The sequence below is a fragment of the Trichogramma pretiosum genome, unplaced genomic scaffold, assembly GCF_000599845.2.
Source record: "Trichogramma pretiosum strain Unisexual culture from Peru unplaced genomic scaffold, Tpre_2.0 scaffold28, whole genome shotgun sequence".
Lineage (NCBI taxonomy): Eukaryota > Metazoa > Arthropoda > Insecta > Hymenoptera > Trichogrammatidae > Trichogramma > Trichogramma pretiosum.
The window spans coordinates 1,253,160-1,273,444 of NW_019641710.1; the positions used below are offsets into that span (position 1 = coordinate 1,253,160).

Genomic DNA, 20,285 nt, shown 5'->3' on the forward strand with positions numbered 1-20,285 from the left:
TCGCAAAACCGAACCTGAGTCTTGACGGTCACGTAACGTTTATTAAAATCGCTTCTCGATTGCCGCTCGCGAGGATGGATTGAGTCCATGCGATGCAGCCCATTACAATTACAATAGTTAATAATGCACATCTCAAACTGCATCAGCAGACAAATTCCTCCGTAATTTACGAGCAGATAGCTTCGAAATCATTGGAAATGAGACAAGCACTGCACGCCAGGTTATGAGCGCAATACGAGAATAAAGCGACACTGCGTACGGGGATCGCTAAGCTAGGGTCTTTAGTGGTAGTAGCGCGTTTGGTCGATATAAGAGCCAATCGACCGAAGGAGGACCGCCGAGTGACGCGGCACTCACGTTGGCAAATTCTTCTTAATTTTAAGTTTATTGAAAACGCTGAAACGATGGAGGACAAGGGAAAATATGAAAAAAAGAAAATGCGGCCGATCGCAGGCAACACTAGCAAGGAAATATCTCAATACTTCCGCTCCAAGAACGAGGAATGCAATGTCGTCAAGTACGTTTTCTTTCTTGTTCGTATATACGTTTACATGACAATTAGAGCAATGGATCTCGTTTGATTAGGCATACACATTTTCGAGGTTTATTTTTATTTCTTTACTAAATAGCCAAATTTCACAATAATTTTACAAGAAAAAAAGTATAATTTTTTAAAGATCTTACAGTTTTACATGTTTTTATTTACACTGTGGAACAATACTTTATATTCAAAACATATATAATGGAAGCAATAAGAAAAAATAAGAAAAAAATCAATAATATAAGTTCAATATCATATCAAGTAATGATAATTGATATCAAGGATTAAAAATTTTAGTATATATTTCTTATATTTCTTAATCTAAAAAAAAAAATAAAAAAAATTGGATAATTAATGTCAAACACAGAATGTTATAAATTAATTAATTCTTCATTTACGAACAATTATATCTGGAGCTAGTTGGACTTGAGTCATCACCAATTTTTAGCACTGCTTACAGCTGTCCCCAAATTCTTGTAAAATAATCTATCATGTTCTAATGGCGTTAATCCATTTCTCATGGTCATTTTCGTTGCTTCTAAAAGTTTAATTATATTCGAAATTTTATATACAATGCAGGTTTATCAATTTTAGTCATGAAAAAGTGGTAACTTACGTAGTAGGCATGAGCAAAACATGGTATCTTTTAACACCATTTTAGTACCAGTAGGTTTTGAAGCTGTGAATTTCATCGCTAATTCTCGGCTCAAGTATTTTTTAATCATATTCAATATATTTTTGTTAAAAGACTGGTGATTGTCTATGTATGCTGTTAAACTTGCTATCTGTAAAATTTATTTCATCATTTTTGATTTGTAATGCCTATGAAGATATTGAATTAAGAAATACTTACAAATTCGTTGCAAAATCTAACATTTCTCGTAAGATTTTCATTGAAAATAGTAAATTCCGCCAAGTTGGAGAAAGGTACTTTCAAATTATAACGTTCGTTGAAATTTTTAGCAAATAAAGGTTCCAAAGTCAATTCATTAGCTTTTACTACTGTTGCCAGGATATTCTCCTGATTATCAATTTTTCTGACAAGTTCTTGAATATCCATTTTCAAACTGATAATCAATTTTGCTAAATTCAAACCTGCAAAAATGAATCAAATTATTATTCATTATTAAAACTTTAGCCATCATTTATATAAACAATACAATTTTCAAAGACTAACCTGCGTTCTCTTCTGTAAAAGTACTAAGAAATTCATTCACAGCTGCTAAAAAAAAAAAAAAATCAATATATGTTATTAGTTATTCATAAATAAAAGACGGAAATTCATTTACCTGATGTATCATGTGTTTGTTCAACACTTATATCCTCATTATCTAAATAAACAGAAATATTTATTGGAGTATTTGAACTATGATGATTTAAAATTTAATTAATTAATTATATACCTCCACTGATAACTTCAGAATGCATCATATTTGAGCTCAAATCATTACGTGAATATTCACCATCTTCAGCTATTGAATAATTAAATTAAATTAGTATTAAGGTGAAATTATTTATTTTCATAACAGCACAAACCTGATTGTTTAGTATTGTATTGTCCAGTAGACATCAGTAAGTTCATTACAGCTGTTTTAGGATCATGTCCATCGATTGCTATAATCTCATTAGAACAACCTATATAGTAATGTAATATCAATATCAGAAAAGCGAGTTATTTATATAGAGTTTTATTAATTTTTCAAATTACCTGGCACTGCAACATTCCTAATAGGAGTAGATTGTGGACAGTTATTGATTTGATGATTCACATTTCTCAATATTGATTGAGAGTTGTCTGAAATAAAAACAAGTCCAACAAATTATGCAAATTTATTCATTGAAAAAATTGGGAAAACTAATTATTATTGGTAAAACTTGAAATACCTTCCACGAATCGATCATTTCTTTCATGATTCTGTGTCGAAGGTCCAGGAAGTTCAACATCTGACTTATCAGTTATACATTCAACTTTACATAATACAGATGGTTCAAATTGGCCATTAGAGATTTGGATGTTGGTTTGTTTTTCTAAAAATGATTCACAATATTAGTATAATTCATTACAGTATTCACCATTTTTGATGATGAAATAAATAACATTATGAATGAAAAATTACCATAGTGAGAGGTTTTTGAAACAAGACTCATCATCTCATTCTGATTACTAGAGCATGATGGAACAATCATCTCATTTAGATTGCTCTGGGGTACTAATGTAGTTGTTTCTTCTTCGTTTTGATTGTTTAAAGGTACAAGAGAAGCTGTTTCTTCTTCTTTTTCTTCATTCTGATTGTTCAAAGATACTAAAGAAGCTTTTTCATCTTCATCCTGATCATTCAGAGGTATCAGAGAAGCTGCTTCTTCTTCTTCTTCTTCATTTAAATTGTTCATAGATGATATAGAAGCTTTTTCGTCTTCTTCATTCTGATCATCTAGAGGTACTAAGGAAACTGTTTGTTGTTCTTCTTCTTCTTGATTTTGATTGTCTGAAGATACTAAAGAAGCTTTTTCATCTTCTTCTTCATTCTGCTCGTTAAGAGGTACTAACGAGACTATTCCTGTTTCTTCTTCTTCATTCTGTTCATTAAGTGGTAATAACGGAACTGTTACCGCTCCTCCTTCTTCATTCTGATCATTAAGTGGTACTAACGAAGCTGTTACTGTTTGTCCTTCTTCATTTTGATCTTCACAAGATGGTAAAGATGGTAAAGATAGCATTTTATCTTCATTGGTAGAGGATGATTGCTGAATCATTTCATTTTGATTGTTCAAGAGTGTGGAAGAAACTGTTTGGCTCTGATCATCAGAACCATGATTGGAAGATGGTAAAGTTGATAGCATTTCTGTTTGATCAGAGGAGGTAGTCAAAGGATTTGTATCATTAGGATTTGCATGAGAAGGCGGTAATGGCGATAACAAAGTGCATAAAACTGCCTCATCTTTTGAATCAGTAGGTGGTAAAAGTATTGCATCTTTGTTATTTGGTCTAGATGATAATGGTATCATTTCATCTTTGATAAAAATAAGATCATCTGTAGATTTCTCATTCTGAGTCAAGGGTTGACCTAATAAATAATAAGGAATATAATTAGTTATTTTTATATCAAACAATATTTTTGTGAATAAATAAATTGCCTTAATGACTGACTTTGAGTTGCATTGCAATCTTCATAAACCTTATCTACAGATGAATCGATTTGATCATTTGAACTCCTCATGTGAAAATCATTCTTAATTACTGAAAATTGAGATGATTGCTGAGTATCAGAAGTTAATTTAATATGAAATACTGAACCTTAATACATATAATCACAAAATGAGTTTATTTGGCAAACAATTTTTTAATTAGCAATTGTATAATATTGATTACCTTCACTGGAGCTACTTAAATTTCGGTTGACGTTAACTGATGAAGACCATGGTGCAAAAGAATTATCATTAGATGCTGCTATCAAAATAATAGTATTAACATGAGTTACTGCTGTAGTTTAGGCTGCCAATTTAGAATATTTAAAAACACTTACATTTTGATGTATCAGAGTTTGTTACCATTGTATCACGCATAATATTATTTGTAACATTTTCCTTGTCATCTACAACAAATTTCTTGCATTTTGATGGTGTAAATTCTTCGTCCTCTGATGACGAATAAATAACTGTTGAAATGAATTTAAAATTAAAACAATTAAATTTAGCTTATTACTTATTGACGATCCTAACAATTTAAAATCCTTTAAAATGTTGTGCTCTTATTATAAAGGAACACTTAAAGTAGTCCATGAATCTTAAAACATGTATCATATGAATCCCAATTAATGTTCTAAAAATAAACATGCATAAAACTAAAAAAAAAATCAGGACAATACTATTTTAATTGCTATTGTAGTTGACTGTAAAGGGAAAAAACTAATGTAAAATTTTGATTGAATTTCTTAAATTAATATAAACAGAGATCGAAGAAGTTAATTTTTTTTCAATGCTTAAAACTGGGTAATAATCAAAACACAAATATAATGGAAGGAAGTGGTTGTTACAAGGACGAAGCCAGCGTCGAATAAAAGCGTTGATGCAAAGTCGCACCACATACTACGGCCATTGTACAAAAACAAAACAACAAAGATGTAAACTGCAACGCGAAAATTGCAATGCTGTACTCACTCGGTCGTTTTCTCGACGTGTTCAGGCTCGTCTCGTCCATTGCTCTCGTGACGTCTTGATGTTGCTGCAGAATATGCTCGTTGTTCATATCGGACTGAATGCAAAGTTGGCGAAACGACAATAGCACACGAGGGTGTTCGAATTGCCGGGAGAATGAAAGTGCGAATGAAGGAAAAAACGATACAAACAACCACCGGTCGCAATGTCGATACTGGACCTCTTGCTTCTAGCGAAACTCGATTTCAGTAGTAACTCGTAGTCGTTGAGATTCTCGGAAAACAGACGCGCGTGTATCAACACTGACTATACGCGCACTGACTTTAGACACGTACTAGCGCGGAGGAGGCGAGAGAGAGAGAGAGATAGACAGACGGTGGTCCTTACCTCGTAGAAACAAAGCACAGAGTAGTGCGTTTCGCGCGAGAGAGCGAAAAAATTGCCTGATGCGAGCGGATTAGGGGCGATTGGCGCGCCGCACGCTGTCTAGTACCAACAGCGCGACAACAACTCGATCGAAAAGTCACGAGTAGCGGCGCGACCGATGCGAGCCTCGCTGCATTGGCCAGCTTGGCGCGTTTGAATTGGATTTCGCGCGAGACGGACGCCGCCTTTTCGAGGGCTTGCATTTACTCTTTCATTGAATGAATCGAATTAAGTGATTGAGACTTTAAACGACGACTGTCAGGCACTATCCGGACTGGGATGCGGTGCGAGGCGAGCCGATACTCGATCTGATGCGGGTCGGCCGCGAGCTGCTGAACGTCGACGCCGATCTCGAGGCCAAGCGCCTGGAGTACGACCACCGGCGACACCTCTTCGACCAGCAGTGGAAGGATCTGCGCCGCAAAGAGATCGCGCTCAAGAAGTCCTTCGTCAAGTTCGACGAATTCGTGCGGGAGAATCGCGAGAAGCGCGAGAGAGCCGACCGCAAGATACGCGAGGAGAAGGAGCGCCAGAAGATACGCGAGACCGAGGTGAATTTCCTATTTTACCTTACTTTTCAACGACATTTTTATTAATTCGCAGAGCAACTTGTACCATTTTTTTTAAATTAAAATTTCGAACCGTCCATTGTTAGGAAGGGGTGATATTTTGTAAATGCTAATCGATTTAATCGTTGCAGATTCTCGATCTGGAAATAAAATTGAAACAATTGGAAAAAGTACGAGACCGCATGAAGAGTTTTGTCGAAGAGTACAAGCCATTTCAAGCGTATCTCGAGGAGCTGCTCAACTCCAACGAGTTTCAGTCCATAGCCGAAATTTTCAATCGCTACGAAACTTTGATGGCGGCCAGAATAAGTCTCAATATGAATCAAGACAAGACTTTGGAGAGCCTAGAACTGACCAATCTTCAATTGGTACGAGTCGTTATATTCTGGCAAAATTACGTACAATAAATCGTTTGACTCGTTGACATTTTGACCGACAGCAAAAGTTGACGGAAAAAAGGGCTCAACATCTGCTGGATCTGAACAGCCGTCTGGCCAAAGCTCAAGCTCGATACGAATTGGCGCACGCCGAGTCGTTGAAGTGGGAAGTCGCCGTGGCTGAAAACAAGGACATTGTGACGCAACAAGAATTAGAGGAGACTCAGGTATAATGCGTGGCTGGCTATTCCTATTCCATCATTATTATTATTTAATCATTTTCACGAGTCATCGTCATTTTTCATTGCGAATACGTCTTTTTTTATTAATCCAGTTTTCTGTTTAGTAATCAAATTTCACGATTTCATCATCTAGAATTTAGAAATTTAATATAAAATCAAGAAAAAGAGTCTCACGATCGCTATGATGCGGTGAATCAATGCACAGGAATCCTGTTGTTGAATTAAAATTTCTGCACAAATATATTTAAAATACATTCAAAATAAAAATGAAATAAGTCGAAGGGTAAATATGACTAATTGCAATGGTCGATCTGTCCGTAGATAAGAGATTGCGTGTGGAATCTGTACAACCAGATGTGCTACCGCAAGGGCGTGTCGGCCGAGGCAAAGCGCGACGACCTCGAGGAGCAGCTGCAGATGGTCAAGCGGACGATCGTCGAGCTCGGCAAGATCGTGAAGATGGCGAGGCGCCGGGCGAGGCGCGAGCTCAAGGCCATCCAGAAGAGCGAGTACCAGAAGAAGGTGAAGAAGGTCATCCGGGCCAGGTCGTACATGAGCCGCATGAGTGCTCTGTCGACCGTCTCGAGGTCCCGCACCAAGAGCATGCGCAGCATCGCCAGCACTTGGGACACTCGCAGCATGATCAGCACCATCTGAATGCTACCTTTCTTCGGAGATGCAGCAACTTGTACAAATCGCCTCGATAAAAGAAAAAAAAGAAAAGAAAACTTGTCTGGTCGATCGAATGAGTAAAACAACTTGTCGAACTTTTTTGAATTTTTATTTTCCTTTTAAATGCAATAATATGAAAAAGTCAGGAGACAAAAAAAAGGTAAAAGTTGCCATCGACGTTGGACGTGCTGCGCTCGACGAGACTGCCGAAGAAGGAATCGTCCGGCTCGGATCACATGTAGCGCTTCTGAATGATCTTGCGCGCGGCCGGCAGGTGACACTTGGAGACGTTGTGCAGCAGATGCGAGTGCTCGCTCTGCAATCGGACCAGCAGCTTCTCCCGCACCTCGTCGAGGGTCAGCGGCTTTTCCAGGCTCTCCGACACGTTTTCCATTTCTTCCGCCTCGATGCATCTTTAGCCAGACGCGTATACGAATGAATGGATTATTACAATTCGGAGCAAAAACCTTGACATTGCAAATGTCGCGATATGGCTACATTTGCTCATTACATATATGTATAATAATAGAAGCAAGTGCAGACGCACTCGCACAATAGAAATAACGTCGATTCGATACGTTGAACAGGCTAAAATGCACAGCGCAGTAAAAAAAGAGCTTGTATATCTGTTAAAATAAAGGGGCTCGTATAAAAATGCCCTGCCCACCCAAGCAGCAGAGGCAAGTACAATGATCGGCGAAGCGTCTATAAAACGTATGATATATATGTAGAGAGAGCGAGAGATCGGCTTCCGGAAAGGGATACTCTTTCTCTCTCTCTCTCTCTCTGGCTCGGCTTTGGGAACGAAGCGGCGTTTCGCGTATCAGCGAGCACAGAAGGCGAATGGAAAGGCAAAAAGAAAGGATGGGAAGGCAAAGGAAGGCAAAGGAAGAGAGTCTTACAGCGGACAGGGCTGGGTAGGCGCTATTTCCTGGAGGTCGGGAACCCGTAGCTTGGGCTTCCGGTCCTCGCTTAGGAGCGGCTCCCTATGCTGCGAGCGATCCAGGTAGTACATCTTGGCGAGCATCTCGACGACGCGCTTCTCGATTATGCCCAAGTACAGCATGACGTTGTTCATGTTGACGCTGGCGTTGTCGCCGAGCAGCTCGAGGATCGGCGAGTTGTCGCAGCCGATGCTCTGGAAGAGCTCGTCGATGCCCACCAGCAGACGCTCGATCAGTCTGTTGCACTGAAAGCACGTTTATTGGTTGAAAAATTAGTTTATTGGTTTCAAAGGAGAAAGTACTAGGTAGTAGTACCTGCTTGAGCTTGTCCTCGGCTTGGTCGGCGCGCTCGGTCTGCTGCTTGAGCTCGCGGCCTATCGAGTCGAGGGTGTCGATCTGCTGCTGGCCCCGGTGCACGTTGAGGGCCCGGGCCTCGTCGATGGCCGCGCGCAGCTCGTTGACCCTCGCCTGGAGGGCCTCGAGCTCGTCGTTGAGCTCGTTGACGTAATTGAAGAGGGCGAAATTCTCCTCCTCCTGCTTGAGGAACTGGGCGATGAGCTTGTCGATCTCCTCCTCGCCGGTGAACTTCATCACGAGCTTGAGTATGTGATTGTAGGTGTCGATCTTGTCGCGCATCTCCTTGATGCGCTGCTCCTTCTCGGCCTCGCGCTTCACGTTGAGGTCGGCCATCTCGCGGTACTGGCCCTTGACCCCGAGGAACTCCTGCAGCTTCATCTCGTTGTCGATGGTGCGCTGCAGCTCGCACATCTCCGAGGTGTGGCTCTTGAGGTCTCGCATGCCCCTCTCCTTGAGGGCGTTGATCTTGCTGAGCTCCTCGTCGCGCTGATTGAAGGTGATGGTGGCCTGCTCGATGAGGTCGTTGATGACGCCCTTGCCGCTGCTGAGCTGGCCGTTGAGCCTCGACCACATGGCGTTGAACTGGGCCCGTTCCTTGAGCAGGCCGTCGATCTCGAGCCGCAGCTCGGCGTTCTCCGTGACGAGGCCGTTGAAGCGCTGCGTCGCCACCTCCAGCCTGTTCTCGAGTATGGCGACGGTGCGCTCGTGCTTCTCGCTGGCCTCCTTGATCTGGTGGTCGGTGCGCACCTTGGCCCTGAGCGCGTGCACCTCCTTGGACAGCTTGAGGATCTGCTCGTCGATCTCGCGTATCTGGTCGCGCTCGAGCTTGATCCGCTCGACGAAGTCTCCTCGTTGCCTCAGTAGGCCGGCGAGGCGCTCGCTCATGCTCTCGTCGGCCTTGGCGTTGCCCGGCGACTTGGCCGCCTTGATGGCCAGCACCAGCTCGGCCTTCTCGTGCTCGTACTTGGCGATGATGTTGCGCTGGTTGCGCATCTGGTTGCGCGCGTCCTCCGCGTACGCCAGCCGGTCGTTCTCCATTATCCGGTACTGGCGTTTCAGTCGGCCGAGCTCCGTCTCGGCCATGGCCTCGAGCTCCAGCTCGTCCTGGGCCGGCGCGCTAAAGTTCAGCATCTTGCTCGAGCTTCTATCTTGCGCTTCCTTTGGAAAAGTCAACAGAGTCTATGATCATCGACCGCCCGAACGTTCGACCGTTTCGATCGTGTTGGCGTTGAACTCGAGAGAAGGAAAAAAGGTCGGGAACGAGACAGTTGCGCGCCTTGCAGGAAGAAAGATCGCGTGCGAAGAAAGCCACGGACGACATCCGGCCCGCGCGCCAGACAAATGTTCCATTCAGCGAAACAAATAACCCTTTTGAGATCCCGAGTCATGCGCGCGGGCGAGTCGAAAAGCTGCGTAAAATCAGTACCACACCGCGCGGCAACGGCAGAATTGCGAGCATAAAGAGAGAGCACAATGACAGAATCTCCGAATCGGGGGATGTAAGAGTGCAGCTGGTTGCCCGTATGCATTACACACATCGTGCACATTTTGTACGTACGTGCGAGTCTTTGAAAGGTCCAACCCCCTGCTCCGGAGCCGGACGCGCGTGCTCTAGTCCTCAGTTCGGTCTGCTGCTGCTGTCACCAGTCATCAGTCAGCGCGATGCTGGACGCGCATCCCGGATGAAAGTCGTTGTTGTTCTGCCTCCTTCACGTGGCGCGGCACATCCCCGGCGAGTCGAAGCTTGCGATCGAGAGCGACTGCTGCTCGGGGGCACGTGGTAGCGTTCACGCACAAACACACACGCACTGGTACGTGTTTATTTACAATCGAGCGCAGCTGGCGCTGCAACTCGGCGCGAATCGCGCTCTGTATAACTCGCTGTAGGCGCGCGACATGTATATAACTCGTATTTACTGGCCGAGGACAGCTGGCTTTTGTCTCGCGTTCGAGTACGTCCACGGGCCCGATCGAATATTTTCAAGTGCCTCCTGTGTGTCCAAGTGACAGCGATTCGTCGAGAACATGGGATTATAATTAGGTGCACTTTGCGCCTCGATCTGATTTAGATCGTTAGCTCCTAATTAACACTCGACTCGGGGGGCCTCTTCCTCTATTATTTCCTTTTAAAAGACGTTTATTTCAACGAGTCGATAGCTGTCATTGAAGAGTCCGCGTGTGCTTCGCGCGAACCAGAGGCTCCGGCTGTTTTGTCGTTAAAACCGCACAGGCGCGATTTCAGCCTGCCTCTACCTGCATTCGACGTATGCGCTGTGCACTATGTATAGGTATACCTATATACGAGTCGGGTCGTCGTCGTCATGGCGACGCTTTGTGATCGTTTCGCTAGACTGCGACTGCACTCCGCAATAATGTCGACTTTTTTTGCCAAGTGCATGAAAAAAAGAAAGCAAAACAAACAAATAACGCAACAACGCAGTCGTCGTCGGTCCGTGCGTTACGCGTAATACGTCGAGTCCTCTCTCCGAAGGCCCATAAAAGACGAAGCTGAGCATACAACAATGCGTGAATCGCATTATTCGCCAGGACTAACGGTTCCTACGTATTCTTCTTTTTTTTTCCTGAAAGGTCGTTTGCCTCTATTAGGTGGCAAAAATTAACTATATAGTTGACTGAAAGAAACGCGATCTTAATCTCGTCCACGAGCGATTTTCACCGTCGGACCAGAGGACTTGTGTTTAGCCGAGCAATCGAACGATGCGGCCTTTGGTGTGTACGATACACTTTCCACCTTATGGTTAAATCGTCGAGTGTTTTATCCGACTCGCATGCGTCCAACCATCCAACGTGTATGATTCGCGAAACGAAAGCTACGCGGCTTTGCGGCACATGTGCGTGTGTGGCTTTATTAGAAAGCGAAATGCACTCGCATGTATAGCACACGTGCGACTCGAGCTGTGGGAGTGCGCGAATCTTCGCTCGATCGATCGACGCCAAACAAGCTTTTACGTCTGTTACGGGCCCGCTATGTGTTTCGGCCCAAGTTCGAATGAAACTGCACAATGTTTCTTTCGTTGCAGAAGAACGACGGAAGAAAGACTGTCGCGAAGCGATAATTTTATGAGGAATTGTTGCTTCGATATTTGATCAAAAAATTAATAACGGCCTTCTGAGCGTTATGTGTCACGCAAAAAATCGTTCTCGTTCGACGAGACTCTTGCTTTTCTTGCACTGCAAAATCTATCGGTGTCCTTGATAATGATAATTTCCTACAAAGTATCTGTGATGATTGAATATAAATTTTAAATATATATTGCTCGCAGTTTAAAATGTGCTTATAATATGCGCGTTAAAATCACGCAAGTGCTTAAACTTTAATCGGAATCGAAATCGGCCTACAATTCTTTGATCTTCGTTGTACAATTTTCATACTACTTCGTTGTAATATTTTCATGGCGTTGAGTGAAAAAAATCATATTGGTATTCCAAATTGTTCATACATTTTCTCTGGATAGATTTGCGCAATCGAGGCAAAAGCAATTAATTCTCCATTGCTCAAAGTATTCCATTTGTTCTTGCAAAATGGAAATAGTACAAATAATAAACACACATCCACTTGGAGTCGTTTCGGCATTAAATTTCTGTTCAAATACACGGGATAACGGCAATTCATTTCCTCCAATAGGCTCGGCGCGTTTCTCCAGCTGTAACACAATATTTCGGAGCGATACTCGGTACGTACTCGCATCGAGCGTTCTCGCGTTATATTTTTGAAAAAAAAATTCACAATCGAATTATAACTAATCGACGGAGTAATGCGATAAGATTATAACAGCGAGTGACTTTATAGAGGCGAATACAAGGCACGATCTAATGAACAATCGACGCTTTGCGCTGCAGAACTTCACCTTATTGGCCGCTGAGTCACCCGTATAGATTTATGCACGAGTTACGAGCATTTTAATAAGTCTTGAGCGAATTACAATATCGCGTTATGTAAAATCAGAGTGAGCCAAGGTACACGAGCAATTCGTATCGTTCGTACGCACTGGATGCAGACTCGATCGAAAGGTATAACGATGATTATAGCCCTCGCTATATCGTTTCGAGCGAGTTTATGGATTCTCATACAGATGTCCAAATATGCAACGTTGGATATCCGCCAGGGATCGATCGTGTCCTAGTCCGTGAACGATATATCTGCTGCGTAACTTTTCTGATTCCTTATAATTAATATATTTATAAATAGCACGCAAAGACTACTGGACTCGGTTCGATACTCGGAAGAGTCGCTCGCACGCAGATGACGATTCCGGAACTAGAGTCGCCGATTCGATCCGTGCAGTCGGTATATAGCTATACATAGTTGGAGGTATGTGTGCCGAAAAGCCGCGCGAACACACCGACACAATAGCGCTCGCTCGGCCTGGCAGCGTGACTCATTCGCCAGGTCTTTTATAAGCCAGCTATAGCTTACCTTTATAGCTGCTGTACATATATACCTGCTCGACCGTATGTGTGTGTGTGTGTAAGCGTACAGTATACACACCAGCAGACGCGGATATTCCACTCGAAGTTTGCCTCCACCTCCTCCACATGCGGCGCGCACGCTTCCAAGCAACAGCAGCAGCAGGCCAGACTGCAGCCATGTATATATATATGTAACATCGGCCTCTCCTCCTCCGCGTCGGCCGCCGCTGCTTTGGCGTGAGTAGCGTGCATTATAGAGCTCGAACCGCCGAGCCAGTACCTGGCGAACCGCCGCGAGACTCGCATCGCTCCTACCTCCATCGCTCGCAGCTGCTCGTATACACGCAGCTATTGTCATTTATTATATACCTGCTCCGATCGATCTCCGCTCGTCGTTTTCGTCCTGTGCAATGTTCGATGCGCGTTGATCGTTTCTCTGTACTGGCCGTGAACGATCGAGAGCCCAGAGAGCGGCATATACTTTATTCTCAGCTTTTTCTCGTTGTAATTTTACAACTTTTAATTGCGACTGTATAGCGTAGGCCCGTGAGAGGGGCTTGCACAACGCATCGCGAGTGCAGCGAGTGTGTGAGCGAGGAGGAGAGTTGTTTGTTTACGTCGAGCAACGAAGCTCTTTCTTCGAATACCGATTGTGTGTGTGTGTGTGTGTGTGCGTGTGCGCGGGTGCACGACGTTGCGTCGTTGATTCGGAAAAAAAAAGAAAAGTCCATATCGATCCTCGATCCTCGATGCGGAACTGCGGCTGGCAGTTTTATGTTAAAGCTGTGGGCCAATTACCGGGCTGGTCGCCGTAGCTGCGATAACGCCAACAACGCCAACAACAACAACAACAACAACAACAACAACAATAGCAGCGGAAAAACATCGACTCGAAGCGGAGCCAGATCGTTAAATCTGCTCATACTCTCGTGGACGTCGAAGCTCAATCGTCGATTCAGCCGTGTCCGCGTCAGGCGCTGCGGCGGCGACTTCAAGTCCCACGCTAGACGCTATCAGCTGCCTCTGCTCTGCGAATTTTTTCGCAACGATCGAAGATTCGGCGGTACCTACGGCCTCATATAACGAAACGGCGTAATTTCTCTCGAGAAGCGCAATTACGCACCTCGCGAGAAAGAAAGAGAGAGAGAGAGAGAAGCAAGAGATCAGTGACCCAATAGGAGATTTTTTTCTGTTGCTTTTCGCGCGCCAACCCACAACATTCCGTGCGATCTGGCTCTGTAGCAAAGTGACCAGTGTGCAGTGCGCGTGTGTGTCTGTACAAGTGCTGCAGCAGTCTACTGTTTATAAGTGTGCGTATATATAGTCGTCGTGCTGGTGCAGTGCTCCGAACACGCGTTACATCCATGCGGCTGTCGTGTGCAGGATGTCGAACGCGGTAAGAACGTCGATGCAGCAGCAGCAAAAGCAGCGCCGGACTCGCGAACAAGTAGAGCATCGATTCGTGCATCGGCGACGCCAATCGACGAACGCCTAGCCTACGCTTGACATTTAATATACACACACACGCGATCCAAAGAGGTAATTTTATCAAAACGCGCTCGGTTATAGACCGACACTTTTCGTGGACAGTTGCGTTACATATTATAATATAATAGTGCTTAAAGCGATTGCGTGTCCGATTGCTCGCGGACCAACGAAACACAGCCAGACAGCGAGTGAGAGAGAGAAAAAAACTTGCTCCGGACGAGTGCGCGATCCGTTGCGTATCAAAACATAGCATATAGCAGCTATTGCTATTGCTGCTACGCGCGAGTAAATCGATCGCGCGTTACACCAGTACAGTACAAAGCGTAAAAGCAATTTTTTTTCTCTCTCTTTCTCTACGCCTGTCTTGTATACATTTCACAGCAGAAGGTCGAAAGATCGCAACTGTGCGAGCAGTAGACTCTCGCGATCGCGATTTGCGCGGATTATATTGCCGCGCGCGCACGATCCTATATGTACACGAGTTCGACGCTTGCCTCGACTCTCTCGATCGCGACCAAATCCTTCACACCTATAAGATATCCCAACAGAGTTTCGAGTACCCCCTTCGCTATCCCATAAATACACGTGATATTTCGCACTTCGTATATATACACACTCGTACCGGTTTGCGTAATTCGCGCGCTTCAAGCGATACTGCGACGCATATAATGTAATAGCGTACGTCGCACATCGACTTGAATCTAGACTGTACACGCCCACGTGCCCCATCGACGTGCATAGTGTGAAATTTAAATAATGTAGAAAACGATCGATCGAGACTTCGTTGCATGTAATGCGCGCCAGTTTCGTCGCTTTCGCGAGAGATTTGCGAGGCGATAAGTCGATCGTATGGTAGAAAAAAGTCTTTGCTTCACAATACAAGTGTGACGAGTATCGCGAGCGATATAATGTACCGATGGCCATTAGCTATTGAGCCATCTATAATAATGTAATGTACAATTCGAATAATCGACTTTTTAATCGTCGATTTTACGATAAGACATCCGAACTACTTGTAGCAATAATAATGGCCGATTGTTGTCAAATAAACCGCTGAAACGAACGTCGTGACGTAGAACGAGCGGCTCGCGCTCTTTTCCCGCTTCTCGGCTCGTTGCAGGGCCGATCGTGTTTCGCCGTTTCTGCCATCGCACGGAGGCGCAGGGGTGACCGCATGTGCATGCCACTATATATAGTTATACTTCTCTCTGATACACACATACACTGGTAAAACATCGGGACGACGATAAGTAGGCCAGCTGTCGGGCAAATTTTTGCACCTTCTCTACTGTACATTAGGGCGAGGGCGGACCATACACACGCTTCGATAAATACACCACCATGGCCGTGCACGCAAACCCCCGTCGCAATTTACTCTTCTATAACGGTAACAGTTCTGCGAAAAAAAGGGAAAAAACACTTATATAATACATTGTCTCGGTTTTCCGTTAAACTTACCTGCGTATAAACATATAGGTGGCTCAGTCGGGTGTATATCTATGGGCCAAGATGTAAATTGATCGATTCGTTCCATGCATTATGTACTCGTGCACTCGCTCGCCTCGGAGGCCTGCGCGAGATCTCAAAAATGTTTTTTTACGCTTCCGCATGGCCGATCGACGCCGTGCATATAAAAACGCGATTAATCGCCAAACAATGAGCAATTGTTTCTTTTGCCTTACCCTCTCTGCCTCTCTTTCTCTCCTTCGCGTGCTTTCTCGAGTAATAATACCTGCAGCGCAGCAGCAGCATTTTAACGCTTTTTTCTCGCTTTGTGCTTGTATATTTATGTACACAAACTCAAACACACACACACACGCGCGCGCGCAAAGACTCGAGCAGCGAGCAAAGACTGATTAAACGTGCCATTATCTCTCGCTCTTGAGAGACACGGAGTCGTGATACCGAAAATAAACACGAGCTCGTTATCGATGCCAAGCTGCTGCCATTATAATGGCATGTGGCGCTGCCACACTGCAGTTGGATCATGCCGCTTTCCTTAATTCAAATTGACGTTTTTTCCATTACGTATGTCGCGTATAATACATCGCACGTCGTACGTGTATAATTGGCGCAAAGAAAATTTCCCGCGAGTTGATATTTTCTAAGCGAATTTACACGTTGAATACATAAATTTTGCGGCGCGCGATAGACAATATTTTAATGTGTTTATGAGTCAGTGCTATACTTTTCGTTTGTATACGCACTAACGCGAGTAACAGCTCTGAGCGTCGGCTAATTGCTAATTATGTCATGTCGTTTCGTAATCGTTAAATACTATTTCGCGTCCGATCCGAGTCGAAAGTCGCTCGTTTCGCACGTGAATTGTCCGTCTTGCTCTTGGAGAAATGGTTTCGCTCGTAGCAATCTCGTTCTTATAAATGAAATTACGTATCGTCGACGATAAGAGATAACGAAGAAACGACGTTTCAATCGACGAGACAAACGCAAAAGTAAATATTTATGAGTCGCGTTGGAGCGACCCTTACCTACTTTTTTTTTCTTCATTCAAATAGGATCGTCGGTGTACTCGTTAACCGCATTACAATCGTTCGCAGCTAGATGAATTCTCACGCAAAATTATGCGCGAATCATCGATGCGCCTTAAGGCAGAAACAAATATGACTCACAGTCCCGCGTTTAGTGCACAAACATAATGAAAAAAAATGAGGGGAAAGGAAGAATGAGCTAATACACGCGCAAATCGTGCATCGCAAGCAAGCGTAAATAAACGACATCGAGCGATCTGTCGACGAGATCGCGACGACGGAACTATCGAACGCACCCGAGGTTTGCAGTTGACATTTAGACGCAGAGGCACTCGCACGTATACAGGTGCGTCGATAAATTTGCACGCGCCAACTGCTTCGCTTGATATATACCCAAGTGTAAGCGCGATCAATGCGGCAACTGCGCCATTGAACTTGGTGCATTACGACGATTCTTTTCTCTCTCTTACACCCACGCGAGTTAACGCGAGTTCACGCACACTTTCCGTTTACACGGCTGGGTGTGTGTTTACGCGACTTTTTGCCGATCGATCTAGCGCGTGGGTGGCTCGATGTGTGTCAGACTTTCGAGAGAATCAGCGAGGATCGAGCGATGTTTACATGCTGTGTTACGAGTACGCGCGAGTACGTGCCGAAGCAGTTGTAATTAATTTCGCGTTAAATACGGCTTTAGACTGTCGGTGACAGGATGGCTTCATTGAAATCCATACAAATCGATTCGTTGGAGTTGTGCTCGAGTGTCCTGCACAATTAGTCACGTATCGGACTCGCTCTGTGTTCTACGCGTATCTCTCGCTCGCTGTCACCTTCACCTCGACGCAACGCAACATCATCTTCCGATATCGAATTGGGTTAGCGAGAACGATCTTGGAGCGTGATTTTTTTTCGTTCTCAAGTGCAATAAGGTGCGCGTTCACTCAGCTTATCCTGACGACGACGAGCTCGAGATAAGGTATCGTGCGCCGATATTAATACTTATCGTTGCTCTTGACGGGCGCAATACAACGCGCTGTCTAATGTTTCTCAAACACAAATCTCAGCTGAATTTTGAAAGGCTGCGCGATATAGATCAAAACAAGCGCGACAAGTGTGTACAATACGTAAACAAACGGTCGGTTTTTTTTCTTCTCTTCTCTTTCTTCGTTGTGGCTTGATTGTGTCGAGGCGAGCTATCGTCGAGTCGCGATCGCGAGTCAAAAGATATATTACAATGACGCGCGGCCGAGCTGGCGAGTTGACACGAAGCACACACGCGCAGCAGCAGCTTATATCTCGGCGTGGTCCGTCGTCGCCTCGAGAGCTCGAGTCGTGGGATATAATATGGATCTATACATATATACATTATATATATACGGAGAAAAACCTTGTATTACTGAGAAAAAAGCCCACGCCGTGTCTGCCACATCTCGATGTGTGCAGTGCTGCGCTGCGGCTGGAAGAGAGAAAAAGAGCTGGCCGTAAGTGCTGTGGCGCGTCACGACCATGTATATCGAGCTGCACTCCATCTATCCTTCTCGTATATACTTGTCTTCTAATCAAACGTACTCGAGGCCGTTAGCCCTTTAAACATTGTGTGTGTGTCTATAACGTTGCATGCAGCACGAGAGATAAAATGTCCGAAGAGTTCGAGATCGGCACGTAATATCAACACTGCTTTATTGCAGCGAGTGCGGGGGAGCGAGTCTGCCGATCGCGGAGAAATTTGCTCTAATATAGCGCCGCACCCGCGAGCGAGTCGAGCCGACGAGAGGATCGATGGATAATTTATACGCTTGTGCAACGCAGCGCTGCGCCCGGTGCATCGCGGCGGAAAAATAGCCCGAGACTCCGAACTTTTATTATGTATGAGCTAGCGCGATTGATTGTTTGCACACGTCGAGCACGACGAGGCAGCAGCAGCAGCATAACGAGACGAGCCAAGAGATTTTGTAAGATTCCGGCGTGATTTGACTAGGCTACGCGGAGAATGGGGGCCTGATTATCCCGAGATGCTCCGCAATCTTCCCTCGCTGCATAATGCTACGTGTATATAATAGCGCGGCCTCGCGTGTGCACGAGCGCGACTCGAGCCGAGAGAGAGACAGAGACGGACGGTTTCTAAATATTCAGACGTATTTATACGTTGAACGATACATCGCTGTCGCTTATAAGCTCGTCGCTGTTTCCAACTCGAGGCATCTGGGTCACTGCTTCGTCTTTTCTCCCTTCCTTTGCTTATCCTTTTTTTTTTTCGTCTTTTTTTTGCTGCTTAGAATCGACTTGGCTATTTATTCGAGACGGCCGTTCGACGCGACCGTCGAGTCTGCGTTAATTCATTCGACGTGTAAGTTGAAATTGCAATGGATTTTTTCATTGCATCTTTCAGGCGCGTAAAAATATTACTATCGACTTGGTGGTTAAATAGCATCGATTAACACGGGCTCGTTTCATCGACGTAGTAGATGTAGCCGGTTATCGGATCTCGAGCCGTGGGCTGCAATTACCGCGAGCAAAAAATACCACGTGTCAGGCTGCAGCTCGTGTTTGAAATAATACTCCCGCGCGCTCGAGTCAGGACACTTTCACACTCTCTTTTACAAACTCGATACGCACGTACACCACGCGTGATACGTATTACATTAGATAAAATGGAAAGAAGCCGAAAATGACGAAAGAAAATGATTTTCTGTTTCAGCTGCTTGCCCATCGTCGCATCATCCTCGAGTACATAGGTATAAGGTGCGTTGAGAGAGCTCTGGAAGTCGAGCTCGGGCGTCAGGAATAAGCGTCCAGGTCATCGGCCGATGGCGAGCTATGCAAGACCATCGTCGACGAGGCAGACGAAGAAGCGTAGCAGTAGCAGTAGCCCTAGTACTAGTGCAGCGTCAACCAAGGCGAAGCAAGAGCAGCAGCAGAAGGCGGAAAAGCTTCGGCTGCGCCTGTGCGCCAGACTCAGCGGCTCGTGTCCCCCTAGCCGGTCGGGCCGTCAGCTGCTGCTGATCCAGAGCAGCTAACACATACTGTCCTACTTGTGTCGGAGGAGCGGGATCGAGATGCTGCCCCGCAAGGACAGCCCGTTCGAGGCCCAGGCCGGCTCCGGCCAGTACGCCCTCGAGGACATGATATCGAGCCTGCAGACGCGGGGCGCCCAGCTCGACGACGAGGAGGACGAGCTGAGCCAGGACCCGAGCCAGCTGCTGGCCCAGCGCGACCGGGACCTCGTGCTGGCCGCGGAGCTCGGCAAGGCCCTGCTCGAGCGCAACCAGGAGCTCACCAGGCAGAGCGAGGCTCTCGCCGAGAATTACGCCAGCAAAATCGAGGTGAGTTATCCGATAGCCGATCTATGCCACCTTCTTTACTATAATATGCTATGCCGCTCATTGTTATTGTGCTGGCAATCGTAACGCCTGGAAGCGCCCACTCGAGCCCGCTCCGGCCCGCGCTCGAAAGTTTATAATTTGTGCCAGACGAGAGCTTGCGTTTAGAAATCGCAGCTCGCGAATTATGTATTGTGATTATGTATTGACGCGACGTAGCCGATGCTTAATTGCACGCAACCGGCCCCGCCAGTGCAATGATTTCTGGCTGGCTAAC

General features: G+C 45.1%; 4 protein-coding genes across 8 annotated transcripts in view; 2 read left to right on the top strand and 2 right to left on the bottom strand.

Annotated features, from left to right (window-relative positions):
• Window positions 1-404: 404 nt before the first annotated feature.
• Window positions 405-6,967, top strand: LOC106658478 (coiled-coil domain-containing protein 42 homolog). Its single transcript, XM_014380477.1, has 5 exons — window positions 405-517; window positions 5,385-5,673; window positions 5,823-6,059; window positions 6,131-6,295; window positions 6,632-6,967. Exons 1-5 carry the CDS (start codon window positions 405-407, stop codon window positions 6,965-6,967), a joined length of 1,140 nt encoding a protein of 379 aa, XP_014235963.1.
• LOC106658972 (myb-like protein X) lies at window positions 890-5,180 on the bottom strand. 5 transcript variants are annotated; one of them, XM_023463180.1, is made up of 14 exons: window positions 4,700-5,180; window positions 4,066-4,197; window positions 3,912-3,989; window positions 3,747-3,779; window positions 2,659-3,573; window positions 2,426-2,569; window positions 2,250-2,336; window positions 2,078-2,176; window positions 1,945-2,013; window positions 1,831-1,872; window positions 1,719-1,763; window positions 1,395-1,636; window positions 1,158-1,326; window positions 890-1,079 (listed from the first exon to the last, which is right to left on the bottom strand). In XM_023463180.1, exons 1-14 carry the CDS (start codon window positions 4,785-4,787, stop codon window positions 976-978), a joined length of 2,247 nt encoding a protein of 748 aa, XP_023318948.1. In that variant the 5' UTR covers window positions 4,788-5,180; the 3' UTR covers window positions 890-975. The 5 variants fall into 5 exon arrangements, with proteins under 5 accessions (XP_023318948.1, XP_023318947.1, XP_014236689.1 ...); XM_023463179.1 differs by having other exon boundaries at window positions 3,747-3,836; XM_014381203.2 differs by having other exon boundaries at window positions 891-1,079; window positions 2,659-3,606; window positions 3,690-3,836; window positions 3,912-3,986.
• Window positions 6,968-7,181: 214 nt separating the features above from the next.
• On the bottom strand, window positions 7,182-9,414 carry LOC106658479 (coiled-coil domain-containing protein 63). Its single transcript, XM_014380478.2, has 3 exons — window positions 8,242-9,414; window positions 7,885-8,171; window positions 7,182-7,395 (listed from the first exon to the last, which is right to left on the bottom strand). The coding sequence occupies exons 1-3, from the start codon at window positions 9,412-9,414 to the stop codon at window positions 7,215-7,217; spliced, it is 1,641 nt and encodes a 546-aa protein (XP_014235964.1). The 3' UTR covers window positions 7,182-7,214.
• Window positions 9,415-13,013: 3,599 nt separating this feature from the next.
• The window catches only part of LOC106659113 (bicaudal D-related protein homolog), a 41,867-nt gene continuing 34,595 nt past the window's right edge, over window positions 13,014-20,285 (top strand). Inside the window, exons 1-2 of the mRNA XM_014381455.2 lie at window positions 13,014-14,253; window positions 19,387-20,011. Coding sequence (XP_014236941.1) covers window positions 19,745-20,011 — 267 coding nt within the window. The 5' untranslated portion in view covers window positions 13,014-14,253; window positions 19,387-19,744. The remainder of the gene's footprint in view (window positions 14,254-19,386; window positions 20,012-20,285) is intronic.